Consider the following 21,231-nt stretch of genomic DNA (forward strand, 5'->3'; position numbering starts at 1 on the left):
ATACGGAGGGATTTTATTTTGCTTGAACTTGGTTTCAAATGGATGACCACTGATTTTTAAACAGTGACTCTTAAAACTATGATTCTTGCGCAGAGAAAACATCACTTCCACATCTCCCCTGTCAAGGCAGTGTAGGATCTTACCTGTTTCATGGTGCAACTTCTGAGAGTTTGGTCTTGTTTGTATCCTAAATTGTATTTGAAATGTAGTTTAAAGCTCACTTATTGGGAAATATGATAGAAACCAATACTTTACAAAGAAAAATCTCAATATATCAGCTATAGCATGATGGTAATATTTCAAAAATATAAGATAGAAGCCTTTGATGTATTCTGTTATTAGCGTAAGTCATATTCCACAAAGGAAAATGATTGTTAGAAACTAGTCAACTAGCAGGTCAGGTAGCATCCGAGAAGCAGTGTAGTCGATGTTTCAGGCATAAGCCCTTCATTAGGAATTCCTGAAGGACTTATGTCCGAAACGTCGACTCTCCTGCGTCTCAGATGCTGCCTGACCTGTTGTGCTTTTCGAGCACCACACGTTTCAACTCGGATCTCCAGCATCTGCAGTCCTCACTTTCTCCCAATCATCTTTAGTTGCTTAAAAGTGACTTTCCTTTCAAATAAGATCAGAAGTTGGAATATCAGCTAAGGAATATATAATGCTCAGTCCTTTTGCAGCTAAGAATGTAAAAACCAGGACAATGTTAGACGTGAGCTGATAAGTAGCAAATAACAATTTGCAGCACACAAATGTCAGACAATTAGTCTCAAAAAAGACCATCTCTCCGAACATTCAACTATACTGCTAGCAAACTCCTCATCAACAACATTCTGTAAATGCTATTGACCAGATATTGAATTTCACCATCCATCCAAATATTGTGACTATAAGAATAAGTTAGAGGTTTGGAAATTCTGCAACATGTCAATTTCTGATTCCCCAAAGCCTGCCCATTCATCTACAAAGTAGAAGGCAGTTATCTACTTCACTATATTCCTTCCTCACCCCAGTAGCACACCATCCACAAGAAGCACTTCAGGAACTTGCTGAAGTTCTTTCAACAACATTTTCCTAATCCCAACCTCTGCCATGGTAGGAAAGTCAAGTTCACCTCTGAGTTGCATACCATCCTTTGTTAGAACTCTGTTCCTTTACATTCACTAGCTTAAAAACAAGTAACTGCCTGTTACTGTGGGTGTACTTACACTGCCTTCTCAAGGACAATTAGGGATGGGCAATGAATATTTGCCTTGTAGGCAACCCTCATAATCACACAAATAAGAAAATACTCCCAAAATCCTGAACAAAGATTATCATGCTAAGTTAGACACAAAAGTTGGAATACATAGTATTTGCAGGTTTCAGTGTAAGCACATACAAGATGGAGAGGAACCATTTGCAATCTCTTCACATTCTTTCTCCTTTATGACAGCTCTGTACAGACTACAGCCACCAAAGATATAAACAAAAATTGAGATTTGCAAAAATATCTCTCAGCTGTTACTGTAACAGAATCTATAGCAATGCATTAAAAATCAAGATTTTGCAGATGGTAAAGACTATTAAAATTTCAAAATCCAGATTTAATATTGCAATTTCTGTAACTTCAGGACTTCTTCCAAGAAAAGGAAAAAATATGACCTTCAAAACATCAACTTAACAAGCTAGAGTATTTGAAAAGCCTTTCTGGAAAAATTGTACAGCTAATGCATTTTACAGAATGCAAGCACAGAAACAATGTCGAAAATTGTTAGGAAATGAAGATAGTTCTCAAATCAGACGATGATGATGATGGAGCTATTCCAAACAAAATTTTTCTGACTAGGTTTCAAATATCCCTCAATCCAAAATTATTGCACAGAAAATGCTTCTCTTCTCAGGATGTCAAATAAGTTAAAATGTATCTCGTTCTTAGCCTAGATCATATGACTACACCGTATAAAATTCAGAAAGTTTGCCCACTTTGGGTCACTATTGTCTGCCTATTAGCATTAAACAGCAGACAGGTATCAGTGAAATTTGAGAGAAAGCAGTCAACAAATTATAGAACAAAATAGGGTCTCCAAAATTGCAACATCTGTTCGGAAATTATACTGAAAGGATCACCAGATTGAAACATCATTCAGAAGTTTATTTGATTGTCTTTTGAGACAACCTGAGAAAGACCATTTGTGTGCATAAATTCGCCTACAACAATGTCTCAGAGTGAGCCTTTATTTATTATAACTTGCACCGTCTCCAAACTGGAGTCTTTAAGGGGAATGGCATGTTCCAAATTACTTCCTTTCACAGATCTCGGTTCTGTATTTTCACTTCTCTCTAACTCGTACTTTCTGTTGCATCTGAAAATGTGGATCCAAAATTTATAGAGTCCAGAGTGAAAATAGCAGCTGTGAGTATTTCACAGCAACCAACGCCAGGATTTTTGGTGGTGGTAACGGGGGCGGGGGGGGGTGCTCAGCTTTTTCCCAACTTTTGTGGGGTTAAAGGATGTCTAACTGTATTTGGAATAATTGAAGGTCAGCTATCCGAGTGAACTGGCTAGTGAACCCTTGGTTTGAACTCCCTCAGAGCTGAAAAATGTATTGCTGGAAAAGCGCAGCAGGTCAGGCAGTATCCAAGGAGCAGGAGAATCGACGTTTCAGGCATAAGCCCTTCTTCAGGAATGAGGAGGGTGTGCCAAGCAGGCTAAGATAAAAGGTAGGGAGGAGGGACTTGGGGGAGGGGCATTGGGAATACGATAGTTGGGAGGAGGTTAAGGTGAGGGTGATAGGCCGGAGAGGGGGTGGGAGTGGAGAGGTCAAAGATGATTGCAGGTCAAGAAGGCGGTGCTGAGTCCAAGGGTTGGGACTGAGATAAGGTGGGGGGAGGGGAAATGAGGAAGCTGGAGAAATCTGCATTCATCCGTTATGGTTGGAGGGTTCCTAGGCGGAAGATGAAGTGCTCTTCCTCCAGGCGTTGTGTTGCCATGGTCTGGCGATGGAGGAGGCCAAGGACCTGCATGTCCTTGGTGGAGTGGGAGGGGGAGTTAAAGTGTTCAGCCACGCGGCGGTTGGGTTGGTTGGTGCGGGTGTCCCAGAGGTGTTCTCTGAATCATTCCGCAAGTAGAGGAGGCCACATCGGGTGCAGCGGATGCAGTAAATGATGTGTGTGGTGGTGCAGGTGAATTTTAAATTAGATTAGATTAGATTACTTACAGCGTGGAAACAGGCCCTTCGGGCCAACAAGTCCATTCCAACCCGCCGAAGCGCACCCACCCAGACCCATTCCCCTCCATTTACCCCTGCACTTAACACTATGGGCAATTTAGCATGGTCAATTCACCTAACCTACACATTTTTGGAGTGTGGGAGGAAACCGGAGCACCCAGAGGAAACCCACGCAGACACGGGGAGAATGTGCAAACTCCACACAGTCAATCGCCTGAGGCAGGAATTGAACCCGGGTCTCTGGTGCTGTGAGGCAACAGTGCTAACCACTGTGCCACCGTGCCGCCCACAATTTGTGATGGATATGGAAGGATCCCTTGGGGCCTTGGAGGGAAATGAGGGGAGAGGTGTGGGCGCAAGTTTTGCATTCCTTGCGGTTGCAGGGGAAGGTGCCGGGAGTGGAGATTGTGTTTGTGGGGAGTGTGGACCTGACAGGGGAGTTGGGGAGGGAGTGGTCTTTCCGGAACGCTGATAGGGGAGGGAAGGGAAGGGAAATACATCCCTGGTGGTGGCATCCATTTGGAGGTGGCGGAAATGATGAAGGATGATACGATGTATATGGAGGTTGGTAGGGTGGTAGATGAGGACCAGTGGGGTTCTGTCCTGGTGGCGATTGGAGGGGTGGGGTTCAAGGGTGGAGGAGCGGGAAGTGGAGGAGATGCGGTGGAGAGCATCATCAACCACATCTGAGGGGAAATTGTGGTTTTGGAAGGAGGAGGCCATGTGGGTTGTTCTGGTTGACGATGCTCTCCACCGCATCTCCTCCACTTCCCGCTCCTCTGCCCTTGAACCCCACCCCTCCAATCGCCACCAGGAGAGAACCCCACTGGTCCTCACCTACCACCCCACCAACCTCAAGATACATCGTATCATCCTTCATCATTTCTGCCACCTCCAAAACAGACCCCACCACCAAGGATATATTTCCCTCCCCTCCCCTATCAGCGTTCCGGAAAGACCACTCCCTCAGCGATTCCCCCGTCAGGTCCCTACCAACCCAACCTCCACTCCCGGCACCTTCCCCTGCAACCACAAGAAATGCAAAACTTGCGCCCACACCTCTCCCCTCACTTCCCTCCAAGGTCCCAAGGGATCCTTCCATATCCGTCACAAATTCACTTGCACCACCACACACATCATTTACTGCATCCGCTGCACCCGATGTGGCCTCCTCTACATTGGGGAGACAGGCCGCCTACTTGCGAAACGTTTCAGAGAACACTTCTGGGATACCCGCACCGACCAACCCAACCTCCCTGTGGCTGAACACTTTAACTCCCCCTCCCACTCCGCCAAGGACATGCAGGTCCTTGGCCTCCTCCATCGCCAGGCCCTGGCAACACAACGCCTGGAGGAAGAGCACTTCATCTTCCGCCTAGGAATCCTCCAACCACAAGGGACGAATGCAGATTTCTCCAGCTTCCTCATTTCCCCTCCCCCTACCTTATCTCAGTCCCAACCCTTGGACTCAGCACTGCCTTCTTGATCTGCAATCTTCTTCGCGACCTCTCTGCTCCCACCCCCTCTCCAGCCTATCACCCTCACCTTAACCTCCTTCTACCTATCGTATTCCCAATGCCCCTCCCCCCTACATTTTATCTTAGCCTGCTTGGCACACCCTCCTCATTCCTGAAGAAGTGCTTATGCCCGAAACATCGATTCTCCTGCTCCTTGAATACTGCCTGACCTGCTGCGCTTTTCCAGCAATACATTTTTCAGCTGTGATCTCCAGCATCTGCAGTCCTCACTTTCTCCTAGTTGATTTGAACTCCCTCAGCCAAGGGAAAAGACCTTTGTCATTCACCTTATCCAAGCTTTTCATGACTTTACATACCTCTATAAGGTCACCCTTTAATCTCCTACACTCCAGTGAAAAATGTGCCAGTCTGTCCAGCCCTGTGGAACACCACTGGTCACAGAACTCCAGTCTGAAAAACAATCCTCATCCCTACCCTCCGTCTCCTATCATCAAGTCAATTTTGTATTCAGTTGACAAGGTCTCCCTGAATCCCATGCGATCTAACTTTACTAACCAGTTTACCATGTGGAACCTTGTCAAACGTTTTACTAAAGTCCAATGAGACAATGCTATGCCATCACTTATTGTTTTGGTGGCATCCTCAAAAATCTCAACTTACGAGACACAATTTCCTATGCACAAAGTCACGCTGATTATCCCTAATCAGTCCTTGCCTCTCCAAACACATGTAAACCCTCTGTCTCAGAACCCCAACAATTTACCCAGCAATGTCAGACTCACTGGTGTATTCTTTCCGAGTTTTTTCTTACAGCCTTTCTTAAATAATCATACAACATTAAGTATTCAGCAGTCCTCTGGCACCTCACCTGTGGTTGTAGATGATAGAAATATCTCTGTTAGGGGCCCAGCAATTTCCTCTCTAGCTTCCCACATTGTCCTGGGGCACACTTGATCATGCCTTGGTAGGAGCGTTCTAAACTACAGGGCATATTTCTAAGGAAGAGAAAAACTTAAAAGGGACCTGAGGGACAACGTTTTCACTCAGCGGGTGGTTTGTATGTGGAAGGAACTGCCAAAGGAAATGGTAAATGGAGACACAGTTGCAACATCTAAAAGTACATGATAGATACATGAATAGGAAAGGTTAAGAGGGAAGGGGAAACTCCATCAGGGGTTCAGATAGGGTTGACCATGAGAACCTTTTTCCACGTATGGAGTCAGCTATTACCAGGGGGCACAGCTTTAAATTAAGGGGTGGTAGGTATTAAGGTGATGTTAGGAGTAGATTCTTTGCTCAGCAAGTCGTGAGTTCATGGAATGCCCTGCCAGTAACAGTGGTGGACTCTCCCTCTTTATGGGCATTTAAACGGGCATTGGATAGACATATGGAGGAAAGTGGGCTAGTGTAGGTTAGGTGGGCTTGGATCGGCGCAACACAGAGGGCCGAAGGGCCTGTACTGCGCTGTATTTTTCTATGTTCTATGTTCTAACTCGGTTAGCATGGACAAGTTGGACCAAAGTTGGTCTGTTTCCATCCTTATGGCTGTATGACTCCTCACCATCCAAGACCTTAACACTATGGCTGTCCCAGTCTACGCTTGGAACGTTAAAATCCTCTACTATTACCACCTTATTATTCCTGAGATCTCTGCATATTTGCTCTTCAATTACCTGCTGACTATCGGAGGGTGGGGGTTGGGGGGATGGTGTAATATATAATACAATCCTATCAAGATGATCATCTCCTTATTTCGGAGTTCCACTCATATAACTTCACTAGACGATCCCTCAGAAACATCCTCTCAAAAGTACAGCAGTAATGTTTTCCCTAATAAAGGCCACTCCCTCCTTCTCTCTTGCCTCCCTTTCTATCCTTCCCAAAGCATCTAAACCCAGAACATTAAGCTGCCAGTCCTGTCCATCCCTCAGCTATGTTTCTGAAATAGCTATGATGTCCCAGTCCCATGTTCCCATACATGCCTTGAGTTCATATGCCTTACCTGTCAGGTCCCTTGCACTGATATAAATGTAGTTTAGTTCTTCAGTGTCACCTTGTTTTCAGACTTGCTCTTGCCTAACTTGTCTAATTTCCTTACTCTCGAACTTCAAACCAGCCTCATCTGTATTTAAATTGTCCAACCAGAGGGGAGGCCATATTGGATTTGGTACTCGGTAATGAACCGGGACAAGTGATGGGCTTGTTAGTGGGTGAACATTTTGGTGATGGTGACCACAATTCTGTGACTTTCACCTTGGTTATGGAGAGAGATAGGTGCGCACAACAGGGTAGATTTTACAATTGGGGGAAGGGAAATTACGATGCTGTAAGACAGGATTTGAGGAGCATAAGTTGGGAGCATAGGCTGTCAGGGAAGGATGTGGTGGAAATGTGGAACTTTTTCAAGGATCAGATACGACGTGTCCTTGATATGTATGTACCTACCAGGCAGGAAAGAAATGGTCGTGTGAGGGAGCCTTGGTTGACGAGGGAGGTTGAATGTCTAGTAAAGAGGAAGAAGGAGGCTTACATAAGGTTGAGGAAACAGGGTTCAGCCAGGGCAGTGGAGGGATACAGGATAGCCAGAAGGGATCTGAAGAAAGGGATTAGGAGAGCTAAGAGAGGGCATGAAAAATCCTTGGCGGATAGGATCTAACCCCAAGGCATTTTATGCATATGTGAGAAACATGAGAATGACGAGAATGAGGGTAGGTCCGATCAAGGACAGTAGTGGGAAATTGTGTATTGAGTCGGAAGAGATAGGAGAGGTCTTGAACAAGTACTTTTCTTCAGTATTTACGAACGAGAGGGACCGTATTGTTGAAGAGGAGAGTGTGAAACGGACTGGTAAGCTAGAAGAGATACTTGTTAGGAAGGAAGATGTGTTGGACATTTTGAACAACTTGAGGATAGACAAGTCCCCCGGTCCTGACAGGATATATCCTAGGATTATGTGGGAAGCAAGAGAGGAAATTGCAGTACCGTTGGCAATGATCTTTTCGTCTTCACTGTCAACGGGGGTGGTAACAGGGGACTGGAGAGTAGCGAATGTTGTGCCCCTGTTCAAAAAAGGGAATAGGGATAACCCCGGGAATTACAGGCCAGTTAGTCTTACTTCTGTGGTAGGCAAAGTAATAGAAAGGGTACTGAGGGATAGGATTTATGAGTATCTGGAAAGACACTGCTTGATTAGGGACAGCCAGCACAGATTTGTGAAGGGTAGGTCTTGCCTTACAAGTCTTATTGAATTCTTTGAGGAGGTGACCAAGCATGTGGATGAGGGTAGAGCAGTGGATGTAGTGTACATGGATTTTAGTAAGGCATTTGATAAGGTTCCCCACGGTAGGCTTATGCGGAAAGTCAGGAGGCATGGGATAGAGGGAAATTTGGCCAATTGGATACAAAACTGGCTAACCGGTCGAAGTCAGAGAGTGGTGATAGATGGTAAATATTCAGCCTGGAGCCCAGTTACAAGTGGAGTTCCGCAGGGATCAGTTCTGGGTCCTCTGCTGTTTGTAATTTTTATTAATGACTTGGATGAGGGAGTCGAAGGGTGGGTCAGTAAATTTGCAGATGATACGAAGATTGGTGGAGTTGTGGACAGTGAGGAGGGCTGTTGTCGGCTGCAAAGGGACTTAGATATGACGCAGAGCTGGGCTGAGGAGTGGCAGATGGAGTTCAACCCTGCCAAGTGTGAGGTTGTCCATTTTGGAAGAACAAATAAGAATGCGGAATACAGGGTTAACGGTAGGGTTCTTAGTCAGGTGGAGGAACAGAGGGATCTTGGGGTCTACGTGCATAGATCTTTGAAAGTTGCCACTCAGGTGGATAGAGCTTGTAAGAAGGCCTATGGTGTATTAGCGTTCATTAGCAGAGGGATTGAATTCAAGAGTCGTGAAGTGATGTTGCAGCTGTACAGGACTTTGGTTAGGCCACATTTGGAGTACTGTGTACAGTTCTGGTCGCCTCACTTTAGGAAAGATGTGGAAGCTTTGGAGAGGGTGCAGAGAAGATTTACCAGGATGTTGCCTGGAATGGAGAATAGGTCGTACGAGGATAGGTTCAGAGTTCTCGGCCTTTTCTCGTTGGAATGCCGAAGGATGAGGGGTGACTTGATAGAGGTTTATAAGATGATCAGAGGAATAGAGTACACAGTCAGAAACTTTTTCCCCGGGTACAACAGAGTGTTACGAGGGGACATAAATTTAAGGTGAAGGGTGGAAGGTATAGGGGAGATGTCAGGGGTGGGTTCTTTACCCAGAGAGTGGTGGGGGCATGGAATGCGCTGCCCATGGGAGTGGTAGAGTCAGAATAATTGGCGACCTTTAAGCGGCAATTGGATAGGTACATGGATGGGTGCTTAATCTAGGATAGATGTTCGGCACAACATCGTGGGCCGAAGGGCCTGTTCTGTGCTGTATTGTTCTATGTTCTATGTTCTAAATTCTCACGACCACTTAAAATTCCCCCACCCCATATCACCTTGGCCTGTATCTGTAACAAATCTGTTAAAAGGTACAGCTACTGTGCTGAAGTTATGCATAAGTTTCTGAGCAAACTCATGCACTCTTGGAAATCTCATGACTTATCTCATCGCCTGTTTAGTTTTATGAACGGGGAATTCGATTAAAGCCTTATATTTGCTGTTTTAACAACATTTGCTTTAGATACGTTCCAAGTAAGTTACCCTCCCTTTTAAAAATTCACTCTTGGCAAGGGAGGCTCATTACTAACCCAGATAACTGCATTTGCTCAGCAAGTCTTTTAATCGCTTGTGTGTGTGTTTTTCAAGTGTTACTGTATATAACATCTTTTAAATAAACTACACTGGCACTTACATAGTAACGTAGAAAATAGGAGGAGTAAGCCATTCAGCCCTTTGAGTTTGTTCTGCTATTTATTATGATCATGGCTGATCACCCCGATCAATTGCCTGCTCCATAATCTTTTGATTCCTTTAGTCTAAATGTTATACCAAACTCCTTGAAATCATAGATGTTTTGGCCACAACATCTTTCTATGGTAGTAATTCCATGGACTCACCAAACACCAGCTAAATACCGTTAGACTGTGACCTCAATTCTGGAATTGCCCACCACCAGGAACATCCTTCCTGCATGTACCCTTTCTAGCCTTGTTAGGATTATATAGGTTTCTATGAGATCATCCTCATTCTTCTCAACTAAAGAAAATATAATCCTAACTGCTTCAACTTCTCATTTGTCAAATTCACCTCCCAGGGATCAGTTTGGTAAACCTTCATGGGAATCCCTCTATAGCAAGAATATCCTCAGATAAGACGATCAGAACTACACACAAACCTGAAGTACGGTCTCACCAAGGTCCTGTATAATTCCATAAGAGATGTCTGCTCTTGCCACAAACATCAACATACCATTTGCCTGATTTACTGCCTGCTACACCTGCGTGCTTACCTTCAGCAAACGGTGTGCAAGGATACTCAGGTCTAAATGCACATTCCCTCTTCTCAATTAATAGCCAGATGATCATCTGCCTTTGTGTTTTTGCCAAAGTGGTTAACCTCACATTTATCCATAATAAACTGTATCTTTCATGCATTTGTCCAGTCACTCAGCTTGCCCAAATCATACTGGAGTGTCTATGCATCCTCCCACCCACATTAATGTCATCTCCAAATTTGGAGAAATTGAATTCCCTCATCTAAATCATTCATAAATATTGTGAATAGCACTAATCTCTGCAGTAATCCTCTAGTCACTGCCTGCCATTGGATAGAAGGTTCTGTAGCCAAACTGGCAGCCAACACAAAAATAGGCAGGATGGTAAAATGCAATGTGTCGATGCTGCTCCTTTAACAAGGTTCGGTTGTCCTTGGATTTTTTGTCGAGGGGTCGTAAAACAGGTTCCATTTTGTTTGCATTTATCTGCTTGAAGCAGCTTTTAAGATAAAACAAAGCACTTCTACAATGAAAGGGGAGTGGCTTGGTTTGGTTTTAGCAAGCAGTCAGTTTGTTTTGAGGCTGCTTGTCAAAGAAACAGCTACATGAAAGAATGTGTTCCATGCTGAATCACTCTGCCATATCTCTCTCTCTCTCTCTCTCTCTCTCCTGTAAGACCCTGTGTTTAATTTTACTTTTCTTTTGCCAAGGTGTGTTCATGGGGATTGATGCAAGAATTTGGAACGGCATCATTAAGTTGGGATAGTCTGCTGGGTTTTTGGATAGATTAAGTTATCCAGCATTCTGTTCTCTTTTGTTTCTGTTTCATTTAGCAATCTTGCAAATAAATTCTGTTTTGTTTAACACTAAGTGGTTGGGTCAGCTGCATCACTCCTGGAATATCCACTCCTGCTTAAAGCAACTAGGAAAATTAGGATCCAGGCTACTTTCTTGAAATGTTTTGAGGGGGTCTGCCCTGGTCCATAACAGCAATGTGGAAATACAAATCTTACAAATGGACATAGATAAGTTAGGAGAGTGGGCCAAAATGTGGTAGATGGAGTTTAACGTGGATATGTGTGAGGTCATGCATTGACTGAAAAAATGGGAAGTCAACCTATTATCTAAACGGGAAGAGACTTTGGGGTGCTCTAAAACAAAGGGATGTGTGTCCTATACATGAGTCACTAAACCAGCAGGCATGTACAGCAGATAATAAAGAAAACAAATGGAATTTTGATTTTTATAGCTAAAGGAATAGAATATAAAAGATATGGAAGTATTGTTGCAACTATACAAGGCATTGGTGAGACGGCACTTGGAGTATTATGCACACTTCTGGTCCCCTCATTTGAGGAAAGATGTACCGGCATTGGAGGCAGTTCAGAGGAGGTTCACTAGATTGACCCCAGAGCTGAGGGCTTTGTTGTATGAAGAGATTGAACAGTTTAGACCTATACTCTCTGGAATTTAGAAAAATGAGGGAAGATCAAAATGAGGTATTCAAGATGATAGAAGTATGGATTAAAATAGGCATGGGGCGGATGCTTCCCCTTGTGGGGCATTCTAAGATGAGAGGTCATTGGCTTAGGATAAGGGGTAGCAAATTTAAAAGAGTTGAGGAGAAACTACTTCACCCAAAGGGTTGTGAAACCGTGGATTTTGTTACTCCAAAATGCAGTGGATGCTGGAACAGTGAGTAAATTTGAGGAGGAGTTGGACAAATTTTTAACTGGTAAGGAGTTGAAGTTTATGGGGAAAAGGCAGGAAAACAAGGGTGAGGAGCATATCAGCCACGATCGAATGGTGGAGCAGACTCAATAGGCTGAATGGGGGAGCGGATTTGATAGGCCACATGGCTTAACTCTGCTCCTATAGCTTATGATTTTATGAAAAAGGCATGTTTATACCTACTCTCTGTTTCCTGTCTGCCAGCTAGTTTTCTATCCATCTCATTGTGCTACCCCAACCCTATAAGCTTTCATTTTGCATGCTTGTCTCTTACCTGGGACTTTGTCGAAAGATTTCTTAAAGTCCAAATAAACCACATCCACTGGTGGCCCCTTATCAACTCTAGTTACATCCTCGAAGAATTCCAGGAGTTTTACGTGGATAAGTGTGAGGTCATGCATTTTGATTGAAAAACTAGAAAGGCAACCTATTAACTAAATGGGAAGAGACTTTGGGGTGCTCTGGTGCAAAGGGATCCCTTTCACAAATCCATACTGACTCTGTTCAATCCTGTCGCTGTTTTCCAAGTGTTCTGCTATGAAATTGATTTAAGTTACTTGATAGATTAATCTTTAGCTGGGGCATTTTAACTCGAATGGCATGACAACATTATTACTCCAAAAGAGTTACAACACAGGCTGATCTACCTTTAGATGTTAATACCACTCACCAGTACCCCTTCATTAGGTCAATTTTAGAAAGAAGCAAGGCACTGCCAAATTTATCAGCACAATCTTCTCACCGAGGATTTCAGTACGAATCAGTTTTTGTTATAGCATTGACTTTTCTCATCAACCCATCCAGTTTAGGAATTAACATCACTGGTGAACTCAAAGTAACTTGGCAAGATTCAATCACACACAATGAAAAGATACTCTAAACTTGCTCTTATAACTGTTCCACCATTTTAACCTTTCTCAGAGTATCTGAGATTATAGATTATAACTTTATAGCCTGTATGACTTATATGCTATGACAAGGATATAAACTTTCACTCGAGCCAAATCACAGAGTAAGTCAACAGCTAATTTCCTAACATTGCCTGCTACCATTTCTGGATAGCAAGTCACATTCCAGTTGCATTTCATACAACAGAATCAGGAAACACTCTCCACTTATCCGGTTTACTAGCACATTGGCTTTTGTTGCATGTTCTGAAGGGAAAACTAAGTCTTTACTCAGCAAGAATTTGAGTAACTCCTGCAGTTCCTATTATAGTGCATGCACTACTTGAAGATAAAAGGCAACCTTTCCTTTTGATAAGAACTCTTCATATTTCTTAACTACCTTAATCAACTCACCTGCACACACAGTTTTTACCTCCAGGTTCTTGGTTGTAGTTAAAGCTACCATTTGATCCATGGTATATTCTTTGTGAGTTTGTTCTTCAGACTCACTCTTACAAATGCCAATAAGTCCCATTTGCTTCCCACTCAATGTTCAGCATTTAAATTGAAGCTGTTCTACATAGCCCTTTGAATTTCAATTCCAAACTCAGCCTCGTCCTTTTTGATCTGATGATGGGATCTTGCAGTATTCCCAGCTGTTCTTTCTTTACCCTGGCCACTTGTCTTCCTTTTGCTCTCCCACCCTCTATACTTCTAAGGTTTATAAACATGATGGAAAAAATAGTTTTGTTTTATGTATCAGTTTGTTATTATCAGCTACTTCGGCTGCTATTCTAGCAACAATTGTCTGTTACAGTCCTTTGGATTTCAGCAAGGGTAACATACTGGTCTCTTTAAAACAATGGCTATTCATTTCAATAGTTGATCAGGTGGACCTAGGTCTTTTATTTTTAGAATTCTCTTTTAAATGTGTTTTTGTCCTTTCACTCACATTGGGAGAAGAGGAGGAAATGATTACTTTAGTTTGCTGGTTTTGGAGGTCTCTGACTACTCTGCACTTACAGATTTGTAATAAGCTATAGCTCAACCAATCCAAGTGCTGTCAGACAGGGGACGAAACGTCTGCAACATAAATTCCCAACTCGGCGAACAGAACCACAACATTCCTTGTGGTATTAACTCAACAGCAACACCATCTTGTACAGTTAAAAATGCATACTACTTGATTTCTTTTCCCCAAGTTGCAAAACATTCCTGGTATTTAAATTATATAGTAGCCTGACTTCCAATCCAGATTATGGATTAAAAAAAAAGATGTGGCCCCTTATTATATGCACTAGCAAACAATAATAATAAAAGTTTACCTGTATTAGCATTTTGCGAAGAAAAGGCATCACAAATGCAGGATTCATGCTACTCAGTCTCCCAATAGTGCAGATAGCAAGCTCTCGAATTTCAAACACTTCATCATTCAGAGCCACAAAAAGAGCTTGTAGGTTTTCAGCCTGTGCTAAATGAGCATCAAATCGTTCATCCAAAGAGGCCAATACACAGTAACGAATATCAGGATCTGAGTAAAAGAAAGGGAAACGTTGACTTTTGTCCTTAAAAGGAGGAATTAGAAAAAATACCAAAAGTACTTTTGTCCAATAAAGGCAAGTAGTGCAAAATTCACTTATGCTATGCATGGTTACCATTATAAATGCAGTTTCAGGTTTAAAGGTTTATCATGTAAAAATAGAAGACTGTAATAGCAAAACTGTAGGTAAGTTTGCACCCTTAAAATGTAAAATGTACTGAACATTACAGAAGGTTCCTCCATGTGCCTTGACTTTATCATCACAGCAGGCTTATACTGACAGATGACAAAAATTGTAAACAACAGTGAATAATACAGTATAGATAAATCCAACCTTATTTCAAATGTAGTTGTTTTGTAGGAACTCTGACACAGGTTCATCCAGCAAAAAATAAACTTTAGTAGGAAGCATCTTTATACAAAGAGTGGAATACAATTCCAAGTGGAAGACAGCAGGAATTTGAGATACAGATGAAAACCATGATGGAGGAAAACAGTGGGTGGTTGAGCTCACATGGGCCAAATGCATTTTCTTATCTTGCAGTTATAAAACAAAACACTGCTAAGATCAGAAAACACCCTGCAAATTTACATGCGTACTTATTAATACAGCATTTAAAACAAATGCTCATTGCATTAATTTGTGTCAAATTGTACAAATATACTCAGAAGAGAAATTCAACATCTTAAACAGTTTCATGATCAGTGTGAGATGCAGACATCTTAGTAAGAACTAAGTTTATCAGAATTAAAAGCTTTAACCAAATTATTCCAGTTGAAATGCAAGTACAACCCCATTTCATTCACTGAACCACATGATATTATGTCATTAAATAAAAAAAAAACTGTGTTAAATTTACAAGTAATTACCTGGATCAGTAATTCCAACCACAAGGAGTTTACTAAGTACATCTGCCACCACCTGAACAGCTGTCTGGCTGACAACATGCCCATGTCCACTGATGAGATGGACTGATGGAGTTAACAGTCGTGAACAAGTTCGAGCTGCTTCCATTCGAATCTCTTTGTGCTCACTGTTAAGGAAATGGTCTGCACAATGCCTGACAAACTGGGTAAGTGAGTGACCTGCAATAAATGCAAATCAAACATTATTCAACACATGAGAACATAAATTGCATGCTATTATACAATGGCATTTTGTAAGAACTGCATCAACTAAAATCTGCAAGTGGAGATCATGAAAACATTTAAGTAACTAATTTTAAAAACATTCTTAATAGAATCTGATAGCTACAAGTTTATGATTTATCCCTATTTCAAGAATTCATATTACAAGAATAACAAGCCTTTAGGTCAGCTCCCATGTTACTTTACTTCAATCAGCAACTGCCTTTTAGAAATCAGAGATCTGACCTTTGGTAATAATCTGAAAACGTATTTGTCACATGTACTTTATGAAAATCTAAAATCTGACAATAACAAAACTCCTCCCAATGTTAAGTGGCCAAAAATACTAAACTAATATAGATACTAAATTGGGTGATCAAAAATCTGATTGGAGAATCCAAATTGAAAGGACCATATGCACTTCGAACATCTGGCTTTATACCTTAAGTACTCAAAAGCTACAATATTTGCTGATCACCATTCAGTCTGTTCTACTTCGATTAGTTGACTGCTTTGAAGCCCACCTGTTTTCTGTCACCAAGTAGAACTCTGAATTTCTAGTCATTGTCACTTTAATTACCCGCTCCTGGTGTTTCATACAATTGTAATGAAACAGAATATTAAGAAACAGCAAATCAAAATGTCTTGATTAGGCACTTCACAGCCATCTGAGCTCAGGGAGCTCAACAACTTCAAATTATAACCATTGCTTCCATGGTGGCACAGTAGTTAGCACTGTTGTCTCACAGCACCACAGACCCAGGTTCAATTCCCGCCTCAGGCATCTGTCTGTGTGCACATTGTCCCAGTGTTTGCGTGGGCTTCCTCTGGGTTCTCTCGTTTACTCCCACATCGGGCAATTTAGCATGGCCATAGTGTTAGGTGAAGGGGTAAATGCAGGGGAATGGGTCTGGGTGGGTTCCTCTTCAGAGGGTCGGTGTGGACTTGTTGGGCCGAAGGGCCTGTTTTCACACTGCAAGTAATCTAATCTAATTTTCTCCATTGGTAGCTGCTGTTGTATTTACAGCTTTTCCAAACCCATCCTGTTTCTTTCTTTGTCCCATCACCACACCCATTGCATCATCTTTTTCTCTAAGATAACAGCTCCTGCCTCCCAACCTATTGCTGATGCTTTGTTTTATTTATTCCTTCTTTGTTCTATCTCTGCACTTCTTGAATCCAATAGCAATCTTAACTTATTCCAGTTCTGACTAAAGGTCACCGACATGAAATGTTAATTGTTTCTCTCATCACAGGTGCTGCCTGATCAGACTGTTTCCCATTTTATACTTTGAAATATGATCTGATTAATGCTTTACAATCCTGTTCTAGTGACCATTCTATATCTAACATCACTTCAGGTGAAAACACACAGCCACATTTTACCTTCAAATTCAAAGTTTCCTAAAGTGCGAAGAGCAAGAGTTATGCATCCAACATCACTTGCTTCAGGAATGTTAGTTAAGCTAGGGGGTGCGAGCTGATGGGCTAGACTTTTGGGCATGCCTGGATGTCGAAGAGGTTTATGCATCAGTACCAGTGACAACATTTTCAGTAAGCCATCTTGGATATCCTTCTTCAGTTGCGGTATTTGTCGACTTAGATCATGCAGGACAGCAGTCAGAGCGGGGCTTTAAAGCAGAAACATCAATACATGAGTAACTAGTACAGTTGCAAGTGAATAAACTAATTCTTCCAAAGACCAGCAGAACTTGAGGTTAGCATTCAAGTTATATATTACAAAATATGTAATGATAAATATTAATCTTGTTTCCTTTCATTAATGTCATTATTATTAAGCAAGGAGGCAAAGTGAGCAAGTATAATCACTGGAGTGTTTACCCAGATTCAAACTACCCTAAAATTTTCACAGCACATTTTTATCTTCAAAAGGAAATTGCCAACCATCAAATAGACAAAAATGCTTTCCGCCATCTCTGGTACATTAAAATGCATTCATACTCTCCACGAGAATTCCGTAAGTTTACTATCTTCGGAGAGATGAAATTCCTGTGATTTTTGAGAAGATTTGGAGCTTGGCTCCAGTTGTAAGTTTGTTCACTGAGCTGGTAGATTTGTTCTCAGATGTTTGGTCACCATGCTAGGTAACACCATCAGTGAGCCTCCATTGAAGCGCAGGTGTTCTGTCCCACTTTCTATTTGTGTGACTTGTCTCTTGTGGTGGGTAATACCATGTCCAGTCCTTTTTCTGAGAGTCATTGAGATGTACTGCATGTAAACAGACCTTTCGGTCCAACTCGTCCATGCTGACCAGATATCTAAAATTAATCTAGTCCCATTTACCAGCCATTTGGCTGGTATTCCTCGAAAGCCTTCCTACTCATATACCCATCCAGATACTTTTTAAGTGCTGTAAGTGTACCAGTCTCCACCACTTCCACTGTCAGCTCTTTCCATGCACACACCACTCTGTGCATGAAGAAGTTCCTCCTTAGGTCTCTTTTATATTTTTGCCCTCTCACCCGAAACCTATGCCCTTTAGTTCCCCCAATCCGGAGAAATGGTCTTGTCTCCTTTCCCTATCCATGTCCCTCATGATTTTATAAACTAGTCATGCCTCAGCCTTCGACGCTCCAGAGGAAAACAACCCCAGTCTATTCAACCTCTCCTATAACTCAAATCCTCCAACCCTGGCAAACCTCCTTGTAAATCTTTTCTGAACCCTTTCAAGTTTCACAACATCCTTCAGATAGGAAGACCAGAATTGCACACAATATTCCAAAAGTGGCCAAGAGGCTGGTAAATAGGGTTCAAAGTGATGTGTTGTCGGAGTTGGTTTGAATGTCAGGCCTCTAGGGATCCCTGTGTGTCTTTGTTCAGCCTTTCCTGGAATGGATGTATTGTTCCAGTCGAGCTGGTGTCCCTCTTCATTGGTGTGTAAGGATACTAGTGATGGTTTTGGTTATGTCTTTTGGTGGCTAGTTTCCTGCCCGTCTGTCTAATGTAATGTTTGTCGCAGTGATGGCAGAAATATTGTCATCCTACAGGCAGACAAAGGGCACATGACCGTTACCCTGAACAGAACAAAGTACAATGAGAAAGCAAACACACTACTCGCAGATACCGATACCTACCAATAGGTGGCAATGGACCTAACTCCATAGCTAGAAAACTGTATGAGAGCATCACTGAAGAAACTCCACAAGACAGGTGAAACTAACAAGACATACCTGCAAAGAATACAACCTGACGGAGTTAACACACCCATTTCTATGGATTATCAAAGGTTCACAAACCAGGGGCCCCCAAGACGCATTGTCTCACTTCCCGGCACATCGACGTACAGACTAAAAAGGAACTTCATTGCAAACTGAAATACCTGGTAAAAGACTCATGCCATTCCATCCACTCCACCCAGGAATTCCTGAACATCAAAGACACCAAGGTGAGCACGATGAGGTCATGGTTTTCTTTGACGTGACAGCCCTCAATAAACATCACCCTGGCCAAAGAAATATTGACCTCACTACCAGACGAACCAAGGACACAAATACCAGACAGCACCAATTCCATCAGCAAGTACAGCATACTCAAATTAGTAGACCTGTGCCTCACTATCCATTTCAGCTTCAACAAGATCTACAAAAAAAATCAACAGGACACCCATGGGATCACCAACATGTGGATTCTTGGCAGAAGCAGTCATGCAGAGGTTAGAACGAACAGCCCTCCCCATGATGCTGCCCAAGCTTGGGGTTCCGTTATGTGGATGACTCCTTTATCATCACGAAATGGAACAAATTAGAAGAAGAAACCCATAAACACAAACAACATCCTTACTGGTATAAAGTTCACCAAAAAGGAAGAGAACAACAATAGACTCCTCTTCCCAGATGTCATGGTCGAACAAACACTGTGGATTTCACCAGTTTGTTCATTTTCCGTCCCCTCGCCTTAACCCAGTTCCAGCCTTCCAACTCAACACTACCCTCATGACCTGTCCTACCTATCCATTATCCTTCCCACCTATCTGCTCCACTCTCCTCTCTGACCTATTATCTTCTCCCCCTCCTTCATCTATTCTCAGCTTCCTTCCCTCCAGCCCCACACCCCCTCCCATTTATCTCTCCACCCCCTCAACTCACAGCCTCATTCCTGATGAAGGGCTTTTGCTCGAAATGTCAATTCTTCTGCTCCTCGGATGCTACATGACCTGTTGTGCTTTTCCAGCACCATACTCTCGATTCTAATTTCCAGCATCTGCAGTCTTCACTTTTGCACAATAGAACTAACGGCCAATGGAGAGCTGCAGACCACCATCTACACGAAAGCGAAACACACAGAACCAGATACTCAATTGCAGGAACAATCATCCTAACACGCACAAACAGAGCTGCATCAGGGCATTATTTAAATGAGCCACAACATAGTGCAGCATCCAGGAATTATGAGAAGCCAAAGAAAAGCACATATATAACTTATTTAAGAACGGGTACCCGATAAGCACAGTTCGCCAACAACAAACCTACACAAGACGACACAACACGCCCAGAGACACTAGCCACACTACCATACATTAAGGACACCTTGGAAATGACAACCAGACTACTCTGGCCCCTTGGCATCATGGTGGCCCACAAACCTCTGAACACACTGAAACAGTTATTGATGAATCTAAAGGACCCTGTGCCAACAACCAGCAGAATGAACGTCATATATAAAATACTCTACAAGGGCTGCAACAAATATTACAATGGACAGATGGGCAGGAAATTAGCCACCAGCGTACATGAGCACCAACTATCGCTAGTACCCTTAAACACAGACGAAGAGGGACACCAGTTTCATTGGGACATTACATCCATCCCAGGACAGGCTAAACAAAGATACACACAGGAATTCCAAGAGGCCTGGTGTTCAAACCAGAACTCCATCAACAAACACATCAATTTTGACCCCATTTCTCAGAAAAAGAACCAGAAGTGATATCACCTACCACAACAGACCAAAACACAAATAGAAAGAAGGACAGAACATCAGCAGTTCAACAGAGGCTCACTGATGATGTTACATTGCTTGGTGATAAAATGTCTGATAATAATTCTACCAGCTCTGCAAGCAAACATACAACCAGATGAAATTCCACCTCATCTGTCTTAAATGCACAACTCCTTACTCCAAGATTCTGCCATCAGGTCCTAAACTCTCCCAAGAGTGTAAGCAACCTTTTTGCATCTGACCAGTCAAGTTCCTAAGAACCTTGTATATTGCAATACGGTTGTCTCTCATTCTTCTAAACTCCAATGAATACAGGTTCAACTTACATAGTCTCTCCTAAGAGGAATACTCCACATCTGATTCCAACCTAGGTAACATTCTCTGGACTGCCTTCAATGCCAGGACATATTTCCTTAGATAAGGGACCAAAACTGTTCACAGTATTCCAGTTGTAGTCTGACTCGCAAAATCACCCGACTTTTATACTTTATTTCCTTTGAAATAATGGCTAACACTCCACTTGCCTTCCCTGTTACCCACTGAACTTGGTTGCTAGCTTTTGTGATCCATGTACAAAGACTCCCAAGCCCTTCCATTCTGTAGCTTTCCACAGGTTTTCTCCATTTAAATGATATTCAGCTTCACTATTCTTCCGGCACAGCTCCCCATATTATATTCCATCTTCCAAGCTTTTGCCCACTCTTTTAACTGATCTATGTCACTAAGACTCTTTGTTGTTCTCACTATTTACCTTCCCATCTACTTTTGTCATTCACAAACTTGGCTATCCTACATTCAGTTTCCTGTCCAAGTCATAAATATTTGTTGTAAATAATTGTTGCCATAGCACTGATCCCTGTGGCACAACACTAGTTA

The 21,231-nt window shown here is 42.5% G+C and overlaps 1 protein-coding gene across 7 annotated transcripts in view; it reads right to left on the reverse strand.

The window, feature by feature from the left end:
• mtor (mechanistic target of rapamycin kinase) overlaps positions 1 to 21,231 on the reverse strand; it is a 474,957-nt gene that overhangs the window by 310,688 nt on the left and 143,038 nt on the right. For all 7 annotated transcript variants that reach the window (XM_060852056.1, XM_060852057.1, XM_060852054.1 and 4 more), the window contains 3 exons: positions 16,783 to 17,027; positions 15,139 to 15,354; positions 14,054 to 14,259 (listed from right to left, as the gene is read on the reverse strand). In XM_060852056.1, the coding sequence (XP_060708039.1) occupies positions 14,054 to 14,259; positions 15,139 to 15,354; positions 16,783 to 17,027 (667 nt within the window). The remainder of the gene's footprint in view (positions 1 to 14,053; positions 14,260 to 15,138; positions 15,355 to 16,782; positions 17,028 to 21,231) is intronic.

The sequence above is a fragment of the Hemiscyllium ocellatum genome, chromosome 37, assembly GCF_020745735.1.
Source record: "Hemiscyllium ocellatum isolate sHemOce1 chromosome 37, sHemOce1.pat.X.cur, whole genome shotgun sequence".
Lineage (NCBI taxonomy): Eukaryota > Metazoa > Chordata > Chondrichthyes > Orectolobiformes > Hemiscylliidae > Hemiscyllium > Hemiscyllium ocellatum.